General features: G+C 40.6%; 1 protein-coding gene across 1 annotated transcript; it reads left to right on the top strand.

Annotated features, from left to right (window-relative positions):
- The first annotated feature begins 511 nt into the window (after nucleotides 1-511).
- Nucleotides 512-5,064, top strand: LOC131241083 (glutamate receptor 2.7-like). Its single transcript, XM_058239723.1, has 4 exons — nucleotides 512-837; nucleotides 1,680-1,986; nucleotides 2,975-3,369; nucleotides 4,643-5,064. The coding sequence occupies exons 1-4, from the start codon at nucleotides 550-552 to the stop codon at nucleotides 5,033-5,035; spliced, it is 1,383 nt and encodes a 460-aa protein (XP_058095706.1). The 5' UTR covers nucleotides 512-549; the 3' UTR covers nucleotides 5,036-5,064.
- The last annotated feature ends 15,238 nt before the right edge of the window (nucleotides 5,065-20,302 follow it).

A 20,302-nucleotide genomic window follows, 5' to 3' on the forward strand; every position in this document is an offset into this window, starting at 1 on the left:
CCAAAAATAAGGTAGGTTCGTGCAACCCACCACACGAAACACTGGCCATTGGATGCTTACCATTCAAAACCTTTTGGGGCAACAGAAATGTTGGATCAAGCTGATATTTGTGTTTACCCTTCATCCAAGTCTGTCTGTGTTACCTTATCAACAGGTTGTATGGTGAATAGACATTACAGCTGGCCTTAGAAAGTTTTTTTTTTATTTAATGGTGGACATTCAATAATCACTGTTCCCATGGTGTGGTCCACCTGAGATTTGGATCTGCCTCATTTTATGGGCCGGGTAATGCCCTAAAATGATCTGAAAAAATGGACGGACAGCATGGATATAACTCATACGTCATGGTGGGGCTCACAGAGCTTTGACACCATTTAGCTAGCCGGTCCTAGTCAAACCGCGTCCATTCTCCCATAACGTGTTACTCGGGCAATCTGCGCCATTTCCCAGAAACCCGATTTGTCGAACGAACGTCCAATATAAACTTTTGTGACGTACTTAGTAGAAAGGCATAGAGCAAGGTGGCAGTCTCCCCCTCCCCTCTCAGTAATGGCTTGGGCTCTTCCTCCTCTCCATCTCCTCCTATTGCTTGGTGCATTGGGATGGTGGGCCACACCAACTACCGGAAAAACTCTCAAAATCGGCGTTCCAGCGAATTATTCATATCCCAAGTACGTGCTTGTAAAATGCAACTGGACTTCGAACCAAACATGTTTCAGTGGCCACGCTATCGATGTCTTCCGACTGGTCTGGAAGAATCTACACAACAACATAGACTACGTGTTCATTCCTTTCCATGGCCCCTACGACTCTTTGATCATGCAAGTTTATCACGGGGTCAGTTCATTTGACTAATCTCTCCCAATTAACCTTTATTTTATAAGAAATGATCAAGCGCAGCCCGTGTATCATATGCCATTTCACACCAATGTGTTATGCGTGTATAATGTCTTAGACAATTTTTCTAACTGAGACAAAGAGGCAAGATTGCTTTATTTTATGTTCATTTATTTTTATATATTTTTATTTTACGCACTTTGATACTCAAACCCATGACTTCAATCTTGAAATGCCCTCGTCTACTCAAACCCATTACTTCAATCTTGAAATGCCCTCGCCTACTACTGTGACATGGGTTTGAACCCAATACAGGCTCTTTGGATGGAACTATAGATTGCAACCATGTATTTTATTTATTTATTTATTTCTTCCAGTTTGCTTCTATTATAATATATTTCACTCTTTTAACTTACAATTCCTGTTTTCCTCTTTAGTGTGGGGATTGTAGAGCGTAGCAAAGTTGAAGACCTGAACTGCTCGGTTGGTCCTATTCAAACTTTGATTTTATGCTCAGTTTAGGCCTGTGGCCTCTTTCCGGCCCAATCCATGACTAATCTTGCTTAGAATTCCAATAGAGATTCAGAGCCCGGATCCTTATTTTAGTTGTTTCCGTTTCATGAGACAAATATTTGCAATTCAAATAAATAATGCATCCAAACGCACCCTAAATAGATCAACAAATAAACATAATTCCCAATCCAGCTGCTCATGTGTTGTATTATACTTCAATTATTTTGCACTGATCAAGAAAGTATCATACTAATTCCCTCCTTTAAGAAGGTACCAAGACTTATATTGTGTGTGTGTGTTTTTTTTTTTTTTTTCCTTTTTTTGTTAAGAAATTCGATGCAGTTGTAGGCGATATATCGATAGTGGCCAAACGATGTGAGTACGTAGAATTCTCCCGACCTTACACAGAAACAGGAGCGAGAATGGTGGTGCTTGAGAAGCAAGAACATGGAAAAGCTTGGATCTTCGTAAAGCCCTTCACGATGACATTGTGGGCCTTAACAGGGTTCATTTTCTTGTACAACGGCATAATCGTGTGGGTTATAGAGACTGCTAACAATGAAAAAGAGAGCTCCTTTTCAGAGAAATTTGGAAACTTGATCTGGCTTTCCTTCACCACCCTCTTCCCCATTCACGGTAAGTACGCACAAGGTGATTACATATTCAGCAGGGGTGCAGGCCACCAGAGCTAGACGTTGATCAAAATGGTCTAGGCTGAAAGCATGCATTTTGGGCCTTTGATGGAGACAGGAGTGAACCCCACATTACGGTCCATCTCTGGGCCTATAGACTAATCTCAACTCCCGCACAAAGTATCTGGGTGTGAGTGGCCTGGGCTGAACCAGCCCGTTTACAATGTCCAAATCAAACGAATCTGCTCATCTCACGCGGGCGGACCACATTTCAGACAGCCCGATCAAGGCTACTGGTGAATTCTAGGTGGGCCCAGCCCGCCTGCAATGAGTACGAGGGTTTTAGACAAAAGGGGCTCTTGATGAGAAATGCGAATAGAACTCGCGTTAGTGCACTTCGGAAGTGTACTGGCTCACGCATGGAAGTGAGACACTTGGAATCGGTCAATAGTTTCAACACTCACTGACTCGACTCAAAACTCGACTCGATCAGATTTCGTTTCTAGTTTGGGATATTTTATTTGCCATACCATGTCCGGATATATTAATTTCAAAACTCGAGCCGAGTCAGGTCAAGACTCATTTGAGTCATCAAGTTTTCCCAACCTGGTCAGGAATCTGAATCCTCTGATTGCTACAAATAGGAAATTTCTACTTTCCTGGCGCATAATTGGTCAAAGTAATCACCAATGTTGTCAGCACTGCTGCATTAAATGTAATTTTTGATGATGTGGCCCAATTAGACTGCAACAAACAGAAATTTTGCATTTGATCTCTCCCACCTGTTCACAAACAAAGTGCATAGATTGCAACAAACAGACAATTTCTGTTTGCTCTCACCGGCCTGTTCGCAGTCAAAGTGCACTTAGACAAGTTAGCTCAAGTTACCTCAAACTCAGTGATTCTACTCTGCTGGGTTTAATTTCCACCATGTTTTTTGTGGGCCCACTATGTAATCCGGGTAAAAAACTGATCTCGTCCTCTTGTTCCAGGGGAAAGGCTGCGTAGCAATCTATCTCGAATGGCTATGGTGGTGTGGCTGTTCGTGGCACTGGTCTTGACTCAGAGCTACACGGCTAGCCTCACCTCGATGCTGACTGTACGGCGACTTAGACCGAGTGTGGTGGATGTCGAGTCGTTGTTAAAGAACAAAAGTAAGGTGGGGTGCGACGCTGGGTCGTTCATGTCAAGGTACTTGGAAGACGTGGTGGAATTTGAGGCCACGTGCGTTGAGACGTACGCGTTTGATCAGTACGCACAGGCACTTTCAATTGGAACAATCAAGGCTGCCTTCCTTGAAATCCCATACATTCAACTCTTCCTTGATGAGAATCCCAAGGGTTATACTGTCACTGGGCCCACCTACGAAATTGGAGGATTTGCCTTTGTAAGTCTACTGCTCCCTCATGGATCTTTCGTGGCACACATGTGCGAGATCTGGGCTATTCATCGGTTGGGAGCACCGGGATCGTGCCATTGTCCAGATATTAGAAGGGCAACACGCGTGTTTTGGATATGGGCTCTTGATTCTTTTGACCGGTCCACGGTCATCATGCAGGTGTGGTCTGCTCGATATGTGGACCAGGGCATGCTTAACCGCTCCTGATGAACGGCCTGGACTCGCGTACATATGCCACAATGGGCCCCGTCTTATCTTACGAGGAAAACATTCATACTCCAGCAGAGATGACTATTCAGCATCCAAACACTTTTTTGTTTTTTGTTTTTTTTAACTCACGCACACACACACCCCCACACACTCACGCCAACGCACACACACCCCACACACGCACGCCGTGGGATTTCACCACCATGGGTACTCGAACCCTTGACCTGGTGTTGAAACTCCAAGGAGTCTACCACCCGGGTAAGAGTAAGGACCCAGCATCCAAACACCTGGCGCATCTGCACCTCGTTCCAAAACCATCGAATTCGTGGGCAGTGAATTCGGATTGATTGGGTGCTTCGCACCTGAAGTTGGTCGACGGTTTTAACGGGAATGTGCAACTCAGTCCATTTCTCATTCTCACCGTTCATTTTGGACACAAGACAGATCAATCTATGTTTTGGATTTTGGTTCAATGCATGATGGGTTGGGTTGAGGATTTGGATGGTTTAAATGGTGGCTTATTGGGCATGGAAGCAACCTCAGATTAAATCAAACTAGAAATAAAGAAAGAAAGAAAAATCTAAGCAAATATACAAAACACATGAATTATATGAAAAAATATCTTTGTTAAAAAAAACCACATCACAAAACTAGGATCAATCCACTGTAAAAAAAAAAAAAAAAAATACAAAACATGTAATAATTTATAAATAAAAACCCTAATTTTCCCTTTCAAAAAACTTGAATTTGTGTCAAGCTCTCTGTATGAAATTAATTAGAAACAAAATCCATACTTACTCAAAAGTTAAGTGTTTTGTCGGTTGAACCGTGGAACCATTGGTTGGACCAAACTGAGCCGAACCGACTCACACAACTTCTAACGAACAAAAAAACGTGCAAAAGTGAACACTAATCTTAGATTTCACCTCTAATTCGGTCAAACTGATAAGAGATAGGCATTTGATAAACAAGGTTGATGCATGCCATGCATACCTGGTTGACTGCACAATTGCAGATTTCCGAACCCTGTGCTCATTGACTATCGCTTCAGGTATTCCCAAAAGGTTCAGATATCGTCGAGAAAGTCTCTGACGAGATTCTAAGACTGCGGGAAAATGGGACGTTGCGCAAGATGGAGAGATTACTGACTCACAAGCGTTCAACCATGGAGCCCAGCAACGATGAGAATGATGGCAGGTTGAGCCCGGATGGCTTTTGGGGGCTCTTCTTTATCACAGGCGGCATGTCTACTTCAGCTCTCCTTCTATTCCTTGTGGGCCGACTACGCGACAATTGGCGGTACAAGTATTTCCCTTGGATCCAATTGGTGGGCCAAAGAGTTTGGCTGATCTTCAGACCTAACAAGATCCACGACAATGATGATCCTGGCCCAAACCACCACGTGCTGGTCTTGCGTGATCTTAGAAGGTGGAACACTCTCTAGGCACTAGACCGTTTGCACTGATTATCATTTCACCTGTTAGAATATTGTGTGATCTTGTTACCATACTTTGTGTGATCTTATTATATTATATTGCGTGATCCTGGCTCAAACCACAACGTGCTGGTCTTGCGTGATCTCAGAAGGTGGAACACTCTCTAGGCACTAGACCGTTTGCACTGATTATCATTTCACCTGTTAGAATATTGTGTGATCTTGTTACCATACTTTGTGTGATCTTATTATATTATATTGTAAATCTCCAGTTATGTAATATTCTCTCTAGCTATGTAATATCGTATATTTAGCACATAGGATCTTTCTTACAACTATACATATTTACTATCAATAGGTTGTAATCATACTATAAAGAGGGTGTTCTTCCTCCATTACAATGCATATTGAAATACAAAATTTCTACAACAATCTCTCTTTCTCTTTATTTCTTCTTGGTATCAGAGCCACACTCTTGTGGCCTATATTATATATATATATATATATATATATATATATATATATATATATATATATATATATAGTTTGGAGTTATTTTTCGCCATCTTCAATATGTCTCTATCTGCCTCAAGTCTTAATTCAATTGTCCGTCATATTGATCTTATATTGGATGGATCCAATTATAGTCTGTGGGCTCGGAATATGGAAGTCTTTTTAAAAGGACGTCAGCTATGGCATTATGTAACTGGAGCAGTCCCTCAACCTACGTCGGGAGACAGTGAGAAAGACGATGCCTTTGCATCTCGTCTGGAAGAGTGGGACAATATTCACTACAAAATTCTGTCTTGGTTCATCAACACTTTCATTCCATCCATCAATAGTCTTCTTCCACGACTTGGGAATGCTAAAGTTACTTGGGACTTTCTGGCAAAAAGGTGCAGTGAGTTTCGACTAGAAGCTAAACTCTATCAGATGCATCAAGACTGAGGTCAGTCTATTGCTGATTTTTATTATCAAACTAATCATCTTTGGGAACAATTATCTGCTGCAAACCCTAAGTTGGAATGTTCTAAAGACATTCAAACGTTTGCCACTTGACTTGATCGACGAAAGTTTATGCACTTTATGATGGCTCTTCAAGATGATTTTGAATCTACTCAAGCTTCTCTTCTTCACCGTCAGCCACTTCCAACATTGGATGCTGTGGTTGCTAAACTCAACTCTGAAGAAACTCGACGTTCCACTTGCAGATGCAATCTTCTGACATGATTATTGTCACGCCCCAAACTCGGAAACCGGGCTCACAAAATTTTCGATCGCCAAATCCGGTGCCGACAGCCTCCGTAGAACCCCATTCTCGGTTCCCAGTGCCCATTCGCCAGGTTCCGATCCTGGGATGCTATAAGGAGGATTTTCAACATCAGTTTGATTCGTAATAAGCATAACCAAAGGCATAACCCACAACAACAACAAAAAACTCCATCACATTTTCACTATGATCAAAAACTTTACAAGTACAATGAGCATAAAGGGAAATACAATGAAGATAGACCAAAAGCTCCAAAATGATCTGCCACGCGTCCAAGCCTCAGCGCTGCTGCGATCCAACGTCACCTGCACGCAACGGTCGTGCATAAGCTTATAGAAAGCTTAGAGGGTGGTGAAAGTGTATGCTCAAGGTGGTAATGCGGTTATGCAGTATCAGAGTAATGCGGAACATGCTGATGAATGCCAAGAATACCATTAGCTGTACCAAGGCCATTCGGTGCAAAGAATGATGTCGGCCATACCAAGGCCATGCAATGCGAAATACAACTCAAGCATACAAATCCTCATCTAAGTCCACATCAATACAGCTCAAAATCTGGGATATCACCGGGGTCTAGTACACTCCAAGCCAGATTGTCGCCCCATCGTGCGCAATAAGGTGAGTGGAAAAGACCTCACTATCTGCTTGCCAATATCGGGCTCGGCTCATCAATAGCGGACCCATTCCTCGAGCTGGTCAGACTCAGCCTAGCATTGCCACTACTTTCGGGCGGGTAAGGCCGCACCCCCTTCCAACCGACCACGACACAGTGGAAAGCGCAACCGTCTGGTAATCGGCACTCAGCGTTCATGCATCCACTCGGTCTAGACGTTGGAGCAACATCTTAGTACCATAAGGGTTTAGGGACTTTCACCCAGGGATATATATCGCACCCCATGTAGAACAGTATTTCCGGTATCCAATCCTGCCAACCACGATACGTCTGTGGAGGGTACGACCCTGATGTCGCTAGGGCGTACAGTAACCATATCACACAATGCGAATGCATGAATCACACTATTCAGTCATGCAGCAATCCTGCGCGTATCATGCGCTCATGTAGGGCAACACCCCCTGTACGGGAGCCCCTAAACAATCTACCCGAAGGCATATGCTATGATCAGTCACTCCTCATATCAAGCATACATATGATGCATATGATCATGAGTTATGGAGCTATACTACACATGTTATAACGTAATGCACTATCCTTACAACGCAGATGGCCTAGACGGCCTGCACATAACAAGTACGGGCCAAACAATGGGCCCTAAGGAGAGTCGTAATGTGGACGTTTAACCAACATTTAAACTTGCAATGTGGACGTCAAACCAACATTGCTCCTAAGACATGGCCGCCATAAACATCATTACTCAAACCATGGTAGGGTTGCACATTGTAATGGACTAGTATACATCCTATTGGGCCTCAGCCCATAGGCCTTAGTTACATCAAATGGGCCTCCTAACATGGCTTCATATATATTAAGGTGGGCCCCAACGGATGGGCCATAACTACATCAAGATGGGCCTAAACATATGGGCCGATCAAATGGGCCGAATCATTTGGGCCAAATCAAATAGGCCAAGTCAAATGGGCCTCAGGTCATTAAATTGGGCCCACCCTCATATATTTTTGAGGTCTGTCTTATTCACAAGTTAACATAGAGGTAAAAGAAGTGAAAATAATATTAGCTTAATTAGAACTACCATGGCCTTTAGAAGTTTGAACGGTGGATATTACGATCTACTATTTAAACAGTGGGTCCCACTTGAACTTTAGATCTGACCCACTCCTTGCTCACGCCGTAGAATGATACTTCAAATGGTTGGACGGCTTGCACACAACACATGCATCATGGTGGGTCCCATAGGTGGACAGTGTGGATGGAAAAAGGGTGGGACCCACATATCTTGCTGCCGAAATTGAGAGAGAGAGAGTGACAGAGAGAGAGAGAGAGCCAAGTGCTACTTTATGAGCAGCAAAGCTGCATCATTTTTTTTTGTCTTTTTCATCTCTGTCACAAATAGAGGTGGGTGCCACGTAGGGCCCACCACAATACCATATTTAATATATAATACATATATTATATTATATAATAAAATATATCATATATAATATAATATATATATCATATGGCAAAAGTCCAGGCTGTGGATGGCCTAGACAGTTGCATACATCACGGTGCTGCCCCCACACGTGGGGTGGGTCCCACTTATGTGATGGTGTGGCCTACTCCAAGTGGATGAACGGCGTGGATGGCTCCCATGGACCCCACAGCCAGCACACACCCATGACCCCACACTCCACGTTAGCCAACACCATAGGGATTGATACCAAGACCTCACGTGTGGAGACGAGGCATCTTTCACTCCGTCTGCCACGTGAGCTAGGGCCCACCGTGATGTTTGCCAAACATCTAACCCATCAGGCAGATGCACCATTCCAGCGTGGGCATAGGTCTCAAAAATCAAGCCAATCCGTGACATGTGTGGGCCATACCAGATACAACAGTTGAGAGGGCCACCCCCCGTTAAAACATTCATATACATTTATTAGGCCCACCGAGCTGGGGTCCACAAATCTAGCCCACCCATCGTGGGCGTCCCACTTGAATGGACGGTCAGACTAAGCTCCAGCCGCATCTAAGACTTAGGTGGGTCCCACGCGCAGGCCACCCCTGCTGGGGAATCGTGCCATGACCTCAGTGTTGCAATGAGGTATCTCCACTCAGTCTGCCATTTGAGCTATGAATCTGGGTGTGTAAGGAGGGCCCCACACGAATGTGGGCCCCACCGTCCTGGGTGGCGGACGGTTTGAAGGGAGCACGCACACCATGGTGGGCCCCGTCAAAAAGGGTGGACGGTGTGGATGGGTCCCGTGGACCCCATGCCCGTACACACCCACTGTCAGTGCACACCCACTGTCAGTGCACACTCCATGTTAGCCACCTCCACAGGGTGCTGAAACAAGGTATCTTTCACTTGGTCGGCCACCTGATCTAAGGGGCTGGGTGGGCCCACGTCAGTTCACATTTCACTGGCAGCCACTCCCATTATTAGCCACCTCAAGGTGGGCCCCCAATGGATGGTTGGGATGACACATAAACATCATGGTGTGTCCCACATGGATGGGGTCCACCGAAAATGGCATGGATGATAAACATACATATTAGATGAGCCACAACCATAGAAAGAGAGAGAGAAAGAAGGAGAAGGACACCGGCAAAGATGGAGGGGCCCCGCCACTATGGGCCCCTCTTTGATACAATGCCTACATCAAGGTGGGTCCCACATAGATGGACCCTTAAATATATAAAAAAAAAAACATAATCTAATATCACCCACCACTAGATCTTCTTTGCTCCCTTGGCTTGCCGGTCTCCTTGGCTTCGATTCCAACAGAGGAGATAAGGTTTGAATGGTTGAAATGAGAGATCTAAGGATGGAAAGGTGGGCCACACATGTAGCTTGGGAAGCTTGGAGAGGTCATACGTATGGTGTTTCTCTTGCTTGGGAGAGTAGTTTGAGAATGAATGAGGGAGAGAGACTTGTAAGGGAGAGAGAGATGGGTGATGGAGTGATAGATGGGAGAGAGGGATGGGAGTGTAAGAGGCTTTTTGACTTTTTGGGCAAAAGTTGTAAGAAAGCATGGGTTTGTAAGATTTTTTTTTGACTTTTGGGGCTTGCTTGGGAATGGGTGAAAGGTGATGTGTACTTGACATGATGGGATTGATGAGTTGATTGATTGATGTGACACCTTGTAGAGATTTCCTCAGAATTCGCACGCGCGGCTTTTTTCTCGCACCGAACGCTGGCCCACATCTCCCGACCAAGGTATCGCCTCGACGCGCGAGTCGCGCACTACAAGAAAGAGGGTTTTTAGCGACGAAACCTTTAGCGACGAAATAAATTTTCGTTGCCAAAAGTCACTTTTAGCGACGAAAACAATTTTCGTCGCTAAAAGTTTACTTTTAGCGACGATACTTTTAGCGACGAAAATTTTCGCGGCAATAAATTGTGATTGTCACTTTTAGCGACGAAACTTTTCGTCGCTAAAGGGTATAAACAATTTTTTCAAAATTTCGAATGGATTACTTTTAGCTACAAAAATTTTCGTAGCTAAAAACACTGGATGAGACTTTTCGCAACGAATATTTTCGTCGCCAAAGAATGCTTTTAGCTACGAAAACTGTCGTAGCTAAAAATCAGGGATACTACTTTTGGCGATGAAAATTTTCATCGCCAAAGACTGCATATGGATTACTTTTAGCTACGGAACATTTTCGTAGCTAAAACTCCTGGATGAGACTTGTAGCGACAATTATTTTCGTCACTAAAGGCTGCAAACTTATTTTCAATAAATGGGAATGGATTACTTTTAGCTACGAACATTTTCGTAGCTAAAAATCCTGGATGAGACTTTTAGCGACGAATATTTTCGTCACCAAAGGTAACAAACGAATTTTACAGGAATGCTTTTAGCTACGAAAATTTTCGTCGCCAAAGACTGAATACAATACCGGTTTGGATTACTTTTAGCTACGAACATTTTCGTAGCTAAAACGCCTGGATGAGACTTGTAGCGACGATTATCTTCGTCGCTAAAGGCTGCAAACTTATTTAGTGGAATGGATTACTTTTAGCTACGACTATTTTCGTAGCTAAAACTCCTGGATGATACTTTTAGCGACGATTATTTTCGTTGCTAAAGGCTGCAAACTTATTTTCAAAAGTTGGAATGGATTACTTTTAGCTACAATAATGTTCGTAGCTAAAAAACTTATATCATACTTTTAGCGACGAATATTTCGTCGCTAATGGCTTTGTAAATCTAATTAGATTACTTTTAGCTACGAAAATGTTCGTAGCTAAAAACCTGGATATGACTTATGGCAATGAAAATATGCGTCGCTAAAAACACTTTTACCTACGAAATATTTCGGAGGTAAAAAATATTCCATCTCAAATTTCCTGAACCTGTTAGATTATAATTCATCATATTCTTCCTGATATAACCTGTTATATAATATATTTCATCATATTCACATTCACATCCATCTAAACCCAAACATATATACTATAAAAAATTTCTCAACAACTTATCGTCATGCTTGAGCAATCAATACAAGAATATACAAGTAAAATCATAAAACCTAAGATACTCAACAACTTATAACTTCTATTCAGAAAATAAAGTTCACTAACTTGGAAAACAAAACAAATTGAATCAAGCAACAAGCACAGACACAAGTAAATATGACTAACCATCCAAGTCCAACTAATCTAAGTCATCCAGCATGCACCTATACTGCCCATGAGTATGTGTATCAAAGCCAAGACAGGTCACTACAAGAAAACTGGCCTTTACTGACGGTCAAAACCTCCGGCAAAGACCAAGAAAACCGCCGGCAAATACTTTGCCTGCGGTTAGCTAACAGCCGGTAAAGCCTCAGTCGGTAAAGGATTTACCGACGGCCAGGACCTTTACTGACAGTTGTGCTGGACGCCGCTAAATCGTTAGCTTTTGCTACACGACTAGAAAAGTGGTCAAAAGCTACTGATAGCTTGCACTTCTCTGTCCATTTCCCTTCTCCTCAGGTTATCTTCTGTGGGCAAAAACCTGCAGTTTGATATTGCACACAAGATGGGGTCAGATAGAATGTTCTGAATTTCTAGATCCTGCAGTAAACTGAAATGAACATAACAAGGAACTAGATTCAGTAAGCCTTCTTTATGGATGAGTCCTAGAAAGAAGGATATCCAATTGGATATGGGAAAAATGAACGACTGCTAAATTACTGGTGCAATCAAATGAGTTGAGAAATGTTTACCCTATATCCACAGAGTGCTTGCCAGGAATATCATCCAGTGAAAAGAAGCACCTAAAACCAAAAAATAAACTGTAATTAGCATGCGTCGGTGTTGGGCTCAGATCAGATAATGCCAATAGAAATCAGCAATGAGAGATGCCATATGTGAAATAAATGATAGCACGTGCCTTTTAAGATTAGTAAGTGTTATGAAAATCAATACAACTTGTTGCTTGCTTCCAGATTCTAATTCCCTGGTTCAAGTTAAGCCCCAACCCTTTCTACCATAACACATTGAAATAAAAATTTCATACTTCATTGTGGCTGCACTAGTCTTTGGATACACTCACTTTTGTTTTCTTTTGGATTTTTTTTCTAAGTTTCTAAGAGCAAAAAATGTAAAATTCTCAAGTGAGAGTGGCAACTTAGTTTCAAGATGGATTTGCTAATATTCAGATGATCCAATCATATGCCAAGTCAAGAAGATTTCAAAAAAATAACATTGAAAAAGCATGCAAGAATGTCTTTGCTACGTTGCACATATGCTACAAGCATACATGTAGAGTACCTTGCAGAGTGGGCCATCAAAACTCTCATTCATCCCTTCCTAAAGCCTACAAAACAAGACAAATAAATAAATAAAAATAATCCAACCATCTAACTCCCATTCATCCCTTCCTAATGCCTACAAAACAAAATAGCAAAAAGAAATTAATTGGTATCAAAGTTAGAGATTGGAATTCAACTCAATATTGCATCCAAATACACATTAAAGCTATAAGTTCAGTACAAATGAGTCATATGAACATACACATTAAGAAGTTTATAGCTTTTTTGGGATGGCAGTCATGTATCAGACAAGCTGTTGTTTCCAAAAAGCCTGAAAATCGCGATGCAAGTGGAAGATTTGGTTTGTTAACCTGAAAGAAGGAATGCAATAGTTATTTACTACTAGAGATCATGAAGAAAAGAGATTTGGAACTGAAGGAAAAAAAAAACAGTATAAGGTGAATTGAGATACTAAAATATGGACTGCTCACTATCTCCGTAAACTGCTCCCCTATAGAAAATCCTCAAAGTTTCAATGCTAAAATCTCCCAACAGAATAACACAAATTGCATGAAAAACATTTCAGAATGACAGCTAATGAATAGAGGATGAATCATCCATAGTGATAGATAGTTACAAGCAAGGAATCCCAAAGGTCAGGATACACATTAAGAATGCACAGGTTCCTGAAAATTAGAAAGGTAAATATATAAAGAAATTAGCAAATACAATCCCAAAGGTCAACCTTAAGAAGGCATCCATGAACCTTGCTAATATGATTTGGCAAATCCAACATATCAAATCCAATAGTTCCAACAATGGGACATAATAAACATGGCATCTTGCAGTGCAATAGGACAGACACTCATCTATGGTGAACTTGTGGAAACGCAGCATGTCCATCACGCTAACACGTGCAAGAGCACATGTAGCAGACAAGCTGCACCTTTAAAAAAAGAACTTACAAGTGCATAGGGTTTTAGTGTCGGGATACACATTACAACTTACAAGTGGGGCCAACAGTTGTGAGATACAAACTTTACTTTCATGATCTCTGCCATAGATGGAAGATGTGTGAAAAGCCTTACAGAACGAAGCTTTTAACCTGCCTGTCAATGTCCTACAAAAGACGGATAAGAAAAGAATATAAATATCAATTGTCTAGGAAAAAGATGGCCAAAGATTGGATGGCAAGGAACTTTCAATTAGATTTGGTTGGGTCATATCTAACAAAATGAGAACTAGTAAAGTTATAGAAATATTACTGACGCAATCCAAATTTAAGCTTGGGATGTGAAATTACTATTCTCAGTTGATATGGGTTTCAAAGCATGGATTGGCTGCAAACAAATCCAGACGTAATGGCTCCTTGAAGAGTTCCTTACTGACATAAATTACACTACTGCAGTTAAGAGTTACACATGCTGTAGAGGCAACTATCATATACAAGGACCAAACAAATCAATACCATATTAAGTTAACCTGAAACAGATGATTACTAAGCCTGCACGTGTGTGGAGCTGTGCCCATCCACATGTAGCCACACATGCCAATATGGAAGATGTGTATGAGATCCCAGCTTTTCATAATTTCATTAGATGAACCAGATTGATTGGATGTTCTTGTGCAAAAATCAAGCAGTGTTACTTCTCAGGTCAGGGACAAAATACAAAAGAAATCTTTAGGCAACTTACTGCAAGGCCAACAGTCCCAAGGCCGAAAACAGCAACAATAGATCCTGGTTCTACCTTTGCTGTGTTCCAAACTGCTCCAAATCTGAAAAAAGGTGGGCCCCACATGTACAGTTTATTGGGCCAAGCAAATGCTTATCCTCCTTATATATAACAGCCACAAGCCAGCTAATTCCATCTCATATATAACACAGCAGTAGTAATATCATAATAATCATAACCAGCTGCCTACCAGACATCAATCCTCCATTACCTGGTCTGTCTACTGGCTGGTGCATTTCCTCAAGTTCATTACACGTAGAAGAATCTCTCTTCTAATTTTTCCAGTTTATGAGATAAACATATGAAACTAAAGGCAACACATTTATGTCTGCAATTCAATTAAAAAATTTTGATGAACATATAGAGCCAATGTGGCAAAGATTAGAGATGAACAAAAAATTTGATGGACTAGAGATTACCTTGTCGAGCTGGTCCAATTCAGTTTTCCCATTGAATAATGGTTCCTTTGCAGTTGTTGAATTTTCTTTACTCCTAATACAAGTTCAAGTGCCCTGTGAAGAAAGAAGTAGTGCAGAACTGCAGTGAGTTGCTAAGAAAGTGCAATATTTTATAGAAATGACAATTAAAAAGTAAACAAACACCGATACCATTAAATTCTATGGAATTTCATACTTACACTGAGTAGGGTAGAATTCAGAAGACATTACCACATCCGCAAGTAGAAGAAAACATGTAAGAAAGGCATTTTATGAACCTGTAGCAAGCATGGGACAAACACCAAGAGCTACTCCTTGACTAGCAACAGAAAAGCCCCCCACAAAGCCTGCACACATGGTGACAACACATCATCAGAGAGAGAGAGTACATCTAAGACACTAAACACAGCAATTATCAAACTTATGATCAAAGATTTGTTTAGTTTAAAAATAGGAGGGGGGACAATCAAGATATGCACTCTGCTCCCAAAAAATAAAAAAAACATAAAAATAAAATATTGAATTTGAAGCCACTACCCTCCAATTGGTAGAAGTTCAATGTGTATAGTTGCTTGTTAGGTAATCAGGGAGATTTGAGCATGAGTCGTTGATCTGAGTGCCTTCTAATAAAGTTCATCCTTCAACTAATAATAATAGGACAGCTGTCAGATCAGCCATGCTTTTATAGAACAGAATGTTAGACAACAAAATGTGTATATAATGAGTGTAGCTAAACAAGGATGTTGAGATAGATGAATGGCAAGGCGACGAAGGATGGAATTAGAAGTGAATGCTATGACCGAAGAATGCAATTATTGCAATTTAGAGTCGTAGACTCACTGTAATTTTCGATTACATGGATGACCTAACAGATCGAATTATTGCAATTATGTTCAACTGAACACCCATATATCAAATGCTTTCCACACACACAAGAAATGAATGTAAATATTCAGCTCAATCAAGAGACGAGATTTTTTTAATAACATCATATTCTTGCAATCAACTATGTGCATCCAAACAAATCATCCATGACAAGAATAAAAGCAGCTTGCTTTTCAAGTACAAACCAAAATGGTTTAATAAAGTTCCTTTGCCTCTGCTGGACAGGACGGGAGAGCCTCATTCTTAAACAATAATACTCTGTTGGAATAACCTCCTCCTTGAACAAAATAAATTGTTGGCATGCCAATTAAACCACATTCTGTTGGTAAGTTTTTTCTTTCTAAAACTGCAATGTAAGCAAATCTGAACATTCTCATGCCATCAAAATGATCCATAAGCCTGTATTTAAATTGAGAGCTTTTTTTTTGTCCATAAGCCTGTATTTAAATCCGAACAAAATAAATTATTCTTCTAATGGGCTGAGCCAAACACAGTTCAATTGAATTGTGCATTCAAATGATCTCCATGTTGAAACCACCTTACACTCAGTTGGAGTCAAAAGAAACATAACTACATTTTGTGGGCTCTGTCCTCATTATAATAGTAGGACACATTTTCATCATTTAAAATTGAGTGAAAAGCTGCACTTGTGGCTATACTAATTTGTGATTTTGGAATTTCTACTCTTAGTAGATTTCCAAAAATCACAAAATGGGGATGTTTTGTGTTGTATTAGGAAAAAACAAAAGAGTTCTTTCAAATCCACATGAATATCATTTAACTGTTTTTGGATTTTCTACTAATAGTGTAAGAGTAGAAATCCAAAATCACATATTAATGTTCTCAGAGGCTGAGCCAAAAACAAGCTAAACTGATTAATGGCTCCTTTTTTCTTTTCTTTTTTGAAATGTGAGAACACAAGCACTCTTACACCCCCATGCACACTTTCAAGAGTACCCCATGGAAAAGTTTCGAAATGAAACACCCAGATCAGAAATTATCCATATCTGATTTTTCTGGCCATCAACATGAGAATCCAAACAAGGGTTTCTCATGAAACAACTGCTGGAGAAAGATAAAACCTAGAACACAATAAGAAGTTTACTAGTTACCTTTCTTTTCTTTTCTTCTCTTTTCTTTCTTTCTTTTTTTTTTTATTTTCTTTTTTTGTATCAAAGTCACCATTTCTAAATGTGGTAAATGTGTATAAAATCCGAAACAATCATCCAGTGGCGTTGATTAAATGGACCATATGTACCCATAAAAAACAACAAAAGACCCATAAAAACAACAGAAAATGAAAAATACCCAGATTATAATTAATCCAGTAACATTATCTCAGCACATTCCAAATACAAAACCCATAAAATGAAGCGGAACAAATTCATAGCAGTAAAACATTAAGTTTCAATAGATAAAGAGATGTTTGCTCTCTACTTCGAGGTTCTAGCCCCACAGGCACCTCCACATGTGGCTATGCATGCTAACTGGGCACGTGCATATGACATCCAGGCCACGTATCAGGTGGAAAATGGTGTAGATTATCCAGCCAAAAGCCAGTCCAGAAAACCACTCAGGCCAGCCACAAATGAACAAAAACATTGGACAGTCGTTTTCAAGGCCACCAAATCTGCCTATTCCTGTGCAGCTGACCTAACAGTTGAATAGCTTGAGTTTCTGGCTAGATGATCTACACTGGTTCACACGTGATACATAGATAACATTTGCCAGGTTGGCATGTGGAGCCCCAAATAGAGGTGCATGTGGACCAGTGGAGGATACATGAGGGGTTAGCAAACCTCGAGTCTCAGGTATGCTGATGGAAATTGATTTCATCATGCATTGAGGACATAATGTTCTTGCATGATTACTTGCTGATGACAGGAGATTCAACTTGGCATATAAAGATAATAGATACAAACATTGTCCGAGTCCTTGAAAAGCCCTCATGATGACAGTTATAAACAACAATGTAAAATTCAAAATCAAAGGGCACTTTCTACCAATTATCTTGAAACTAGCACTGATAGTTAACAGCAGAATTAATCCAGTTCAATATCTGCACCATAAAATAAGAGTAATCCACCAAATTTGGCGAATGAATCATTGAAAGATAAATGATAGACAACAAGGAATTATTCCAACAAGAATGTAAAAACATTGGTTGGGTAGAGTAGTACAAAAATATGCACCAACAATTAAAATCTATGTATCTAACAAGTGAGAAAATTTTATTCAATACAAAAATCATTCCATACTTATAGTTTTCTAGTTATAAAAACACTCCAGATGATATCAAGAATTAAGGGTCAAATACGAACAACACAGTAAAACATTTAAGGGATTAAATTCAGTAAGAAATTGATGAAAGGAGTAGTCCATATTCAAAGCAAAGGTCCGGGTGTGGGCTCCATGAATCAAAAGTGAAAACCCAATGAAATCAACAAATCCAGGGAAGTTTATTCAATTGAGAATCCAATGCTAACCATCTCAACAAAATTCAAGTAAAAACAAACTAAAAATGAAAGAAATTCCAACCACTATTCAAATCACATATGCAAATCTGAAGAGAAACATCACGAAATGGATCTAAGATTGAAGAAATTGCAACCACTATTCAAATCACATATGCTCAAGAAGACTACACCACATAATTTGTAAAATCAGAAATCCCTAATTCTGGTTGGATCCTCAGATCCCCAAAATCCTCAAATCCCTAATTTGTAAAATCAGAAAAACCCCAATTCGGGGTCCACATTCAAATCTGTAAGCCCTAAAATGCCCAAATCCCAAAATGAGGGTCCTCATCAAATCAAAAATCCATATATTACTAAATCCCCAAATTACTAAATCGGCATTGAGAGAGAGAGAGAGAGAGAGAGAGAGACCTCACGTTCGACAAATCCCTGTCAACCGAGCTTCAGAGAGAGAGAGAGCGAGGGCGTGCGTGGGAAGGGTTTAGCTATTGACAGATTGAGAGAGAGAGAGAGAGAGAGAGAGGATTAGGGCGAGAGAGAGAGAGAGGATTAGGGCGAGAGAGAGAGGAGAGGGGAACGCCGATTAGTTAGAGAGAGAGAGAGAAAGGGAGAGGATTAGGGTGAGAGAGATAGGGGGGGAGAGGTTCTTGCTGGACGCTGGACGCCGGACGCGGATTAGATACAGGTTGAGTAGCGAGTTGGCTACTGAAGTGACGTCACCAATTTCTGTGGGGCCCACTATGATGTATGTGTTGTATCTACACCGTCCATCCATTTTGAGATATTATTTTAGAGCGTGACCCAAAGAATGAGGCAGATAAAAACATGTAGTGGACCTCACCACAGAAAACACTGGAGAGAGTGATTCCCACCATTGAAACTATCCTAAGGCCCACCATAATTTTTATTTGAAATCTAACCTGTTCAAAAGTTAAAAAAGACATGAAATAAGGTAAAACACAAATATCAGCTTGATCTAAAACTTTCGTGGCCTTTAGAAGTTTTTAATGGTGGGTGTCACTGTCCCCACTGTTTTCTGTGTTAGGGTCCACTGGAACTCTGGATTTAACTATGGATATTGCCCTAAAATGATCTCTCCAAATGGATGGAAGGTGTGGATATAAAACATAGGTGGGACTCAAAACTGAGAGGTATATAAATATCAAGTGGACCACACCATATGAAAACAATAGTGATTGGATATCCATCATTAAAATCCTCATAAGGCCCACTGTACTGTTTATTTGGCATCTAATTTGTTTATTAGGTCATATGGGCCTAGATGAAGGGGAAAAACAAAAATCATCTTGATTCAAAACTTTTATGGGCCCCAGAATGTTTTAAATGGCTGACGCTCATTTAACACTATTTCTTGTAACGTGGTCCATTTCAAATTGGTACGTGCCTCATTTTTTGTCTCATGTCATAAGATGATCTTTAAAAATAGATGGATAGCATAGATTAAACACAAACATCAGCTTGATCTGAGACTCGAATTGGGTAGTGATGGCCCTTACCATGGGGCCCGTCCAGATGTATGTAATTGGTTGCAATGGTAGGTGATTGTACATTTCCTAGTGTTATATCTTACTCGAGATTTTTCGTCTCACATCATAACATTAACCAGCAAACATGTGTGATATGGATTTTACAATGCCATTGCAATGGCCCTGCAACAACTCAGTTACACAGTATACCTACTTATATGCTCCTTGATGGCTCCACACAGAGAAGAAGTTCGAGGAGTCTACTTGCATCAAAAAATTGAAAAGATAAAAGTACTTGGTTGCAAATCAAATATAGGGCACATACGGTAGCCTATAAATGAAGTTAAATGGAAAATGAAAATGGAGGTAAATGAATTGGGAATAAATGACTTACTAGTTGTGTTTGGATGGGAGTACATGAAATGTGTTGGTGCTGATTTCCAGCAAACCCTGGCCAATACAGGGGGCTCTTCGATGCCTAAGTCAGTATCGAGGTTTTATAGAGTATGGTAGGATCTTCAAAAAAGAAATATTAGTCAAGTATTTAGGGTTTCTCAGTGAACGTACCTTGGATAGTGGGAGGTACCTATATATTTATAAGAGAATCAGAATACAATTTCAAGAAG

This window comes from Magnolia sinica, chromosome 3 (assembly GCF_029962835.1).
Source record: "Magnolia sinica isolate HGM2019 chromosome 3, MsV1, whole genome shotgun sequence".
Taxonomy (NCBI): Eukaryota; Viridiplantae; Streptophyta; class Magnoliopsida; order Magnoliales; family Magnoliaceae; genus Magnolia; species Magnolia sinica.

Coding starts and splice junctions, on each gene's coding strand:
- LOC131241083 (XM_058239723.1), top strand. CDS start 550: ATGGCTTGGGCTCTTCCTCCTCTCCATCTCCTCCTATTGCTTGGTGCA. Junction 838..1,679: donor TCATGCAAGTTTATCACGGG/GTCAGTTCATTT, acceptor TTTTTTGTTAAG/AAATTCGATGCAGTTGTAGG. Junction 1,987..2,974: donor CACCCTCTTCCCCATTCACG/GTAAGTACGCAC, acceptor CTCTTGTTCCAG/GGGAAAGGCTGCGTAGCAAT.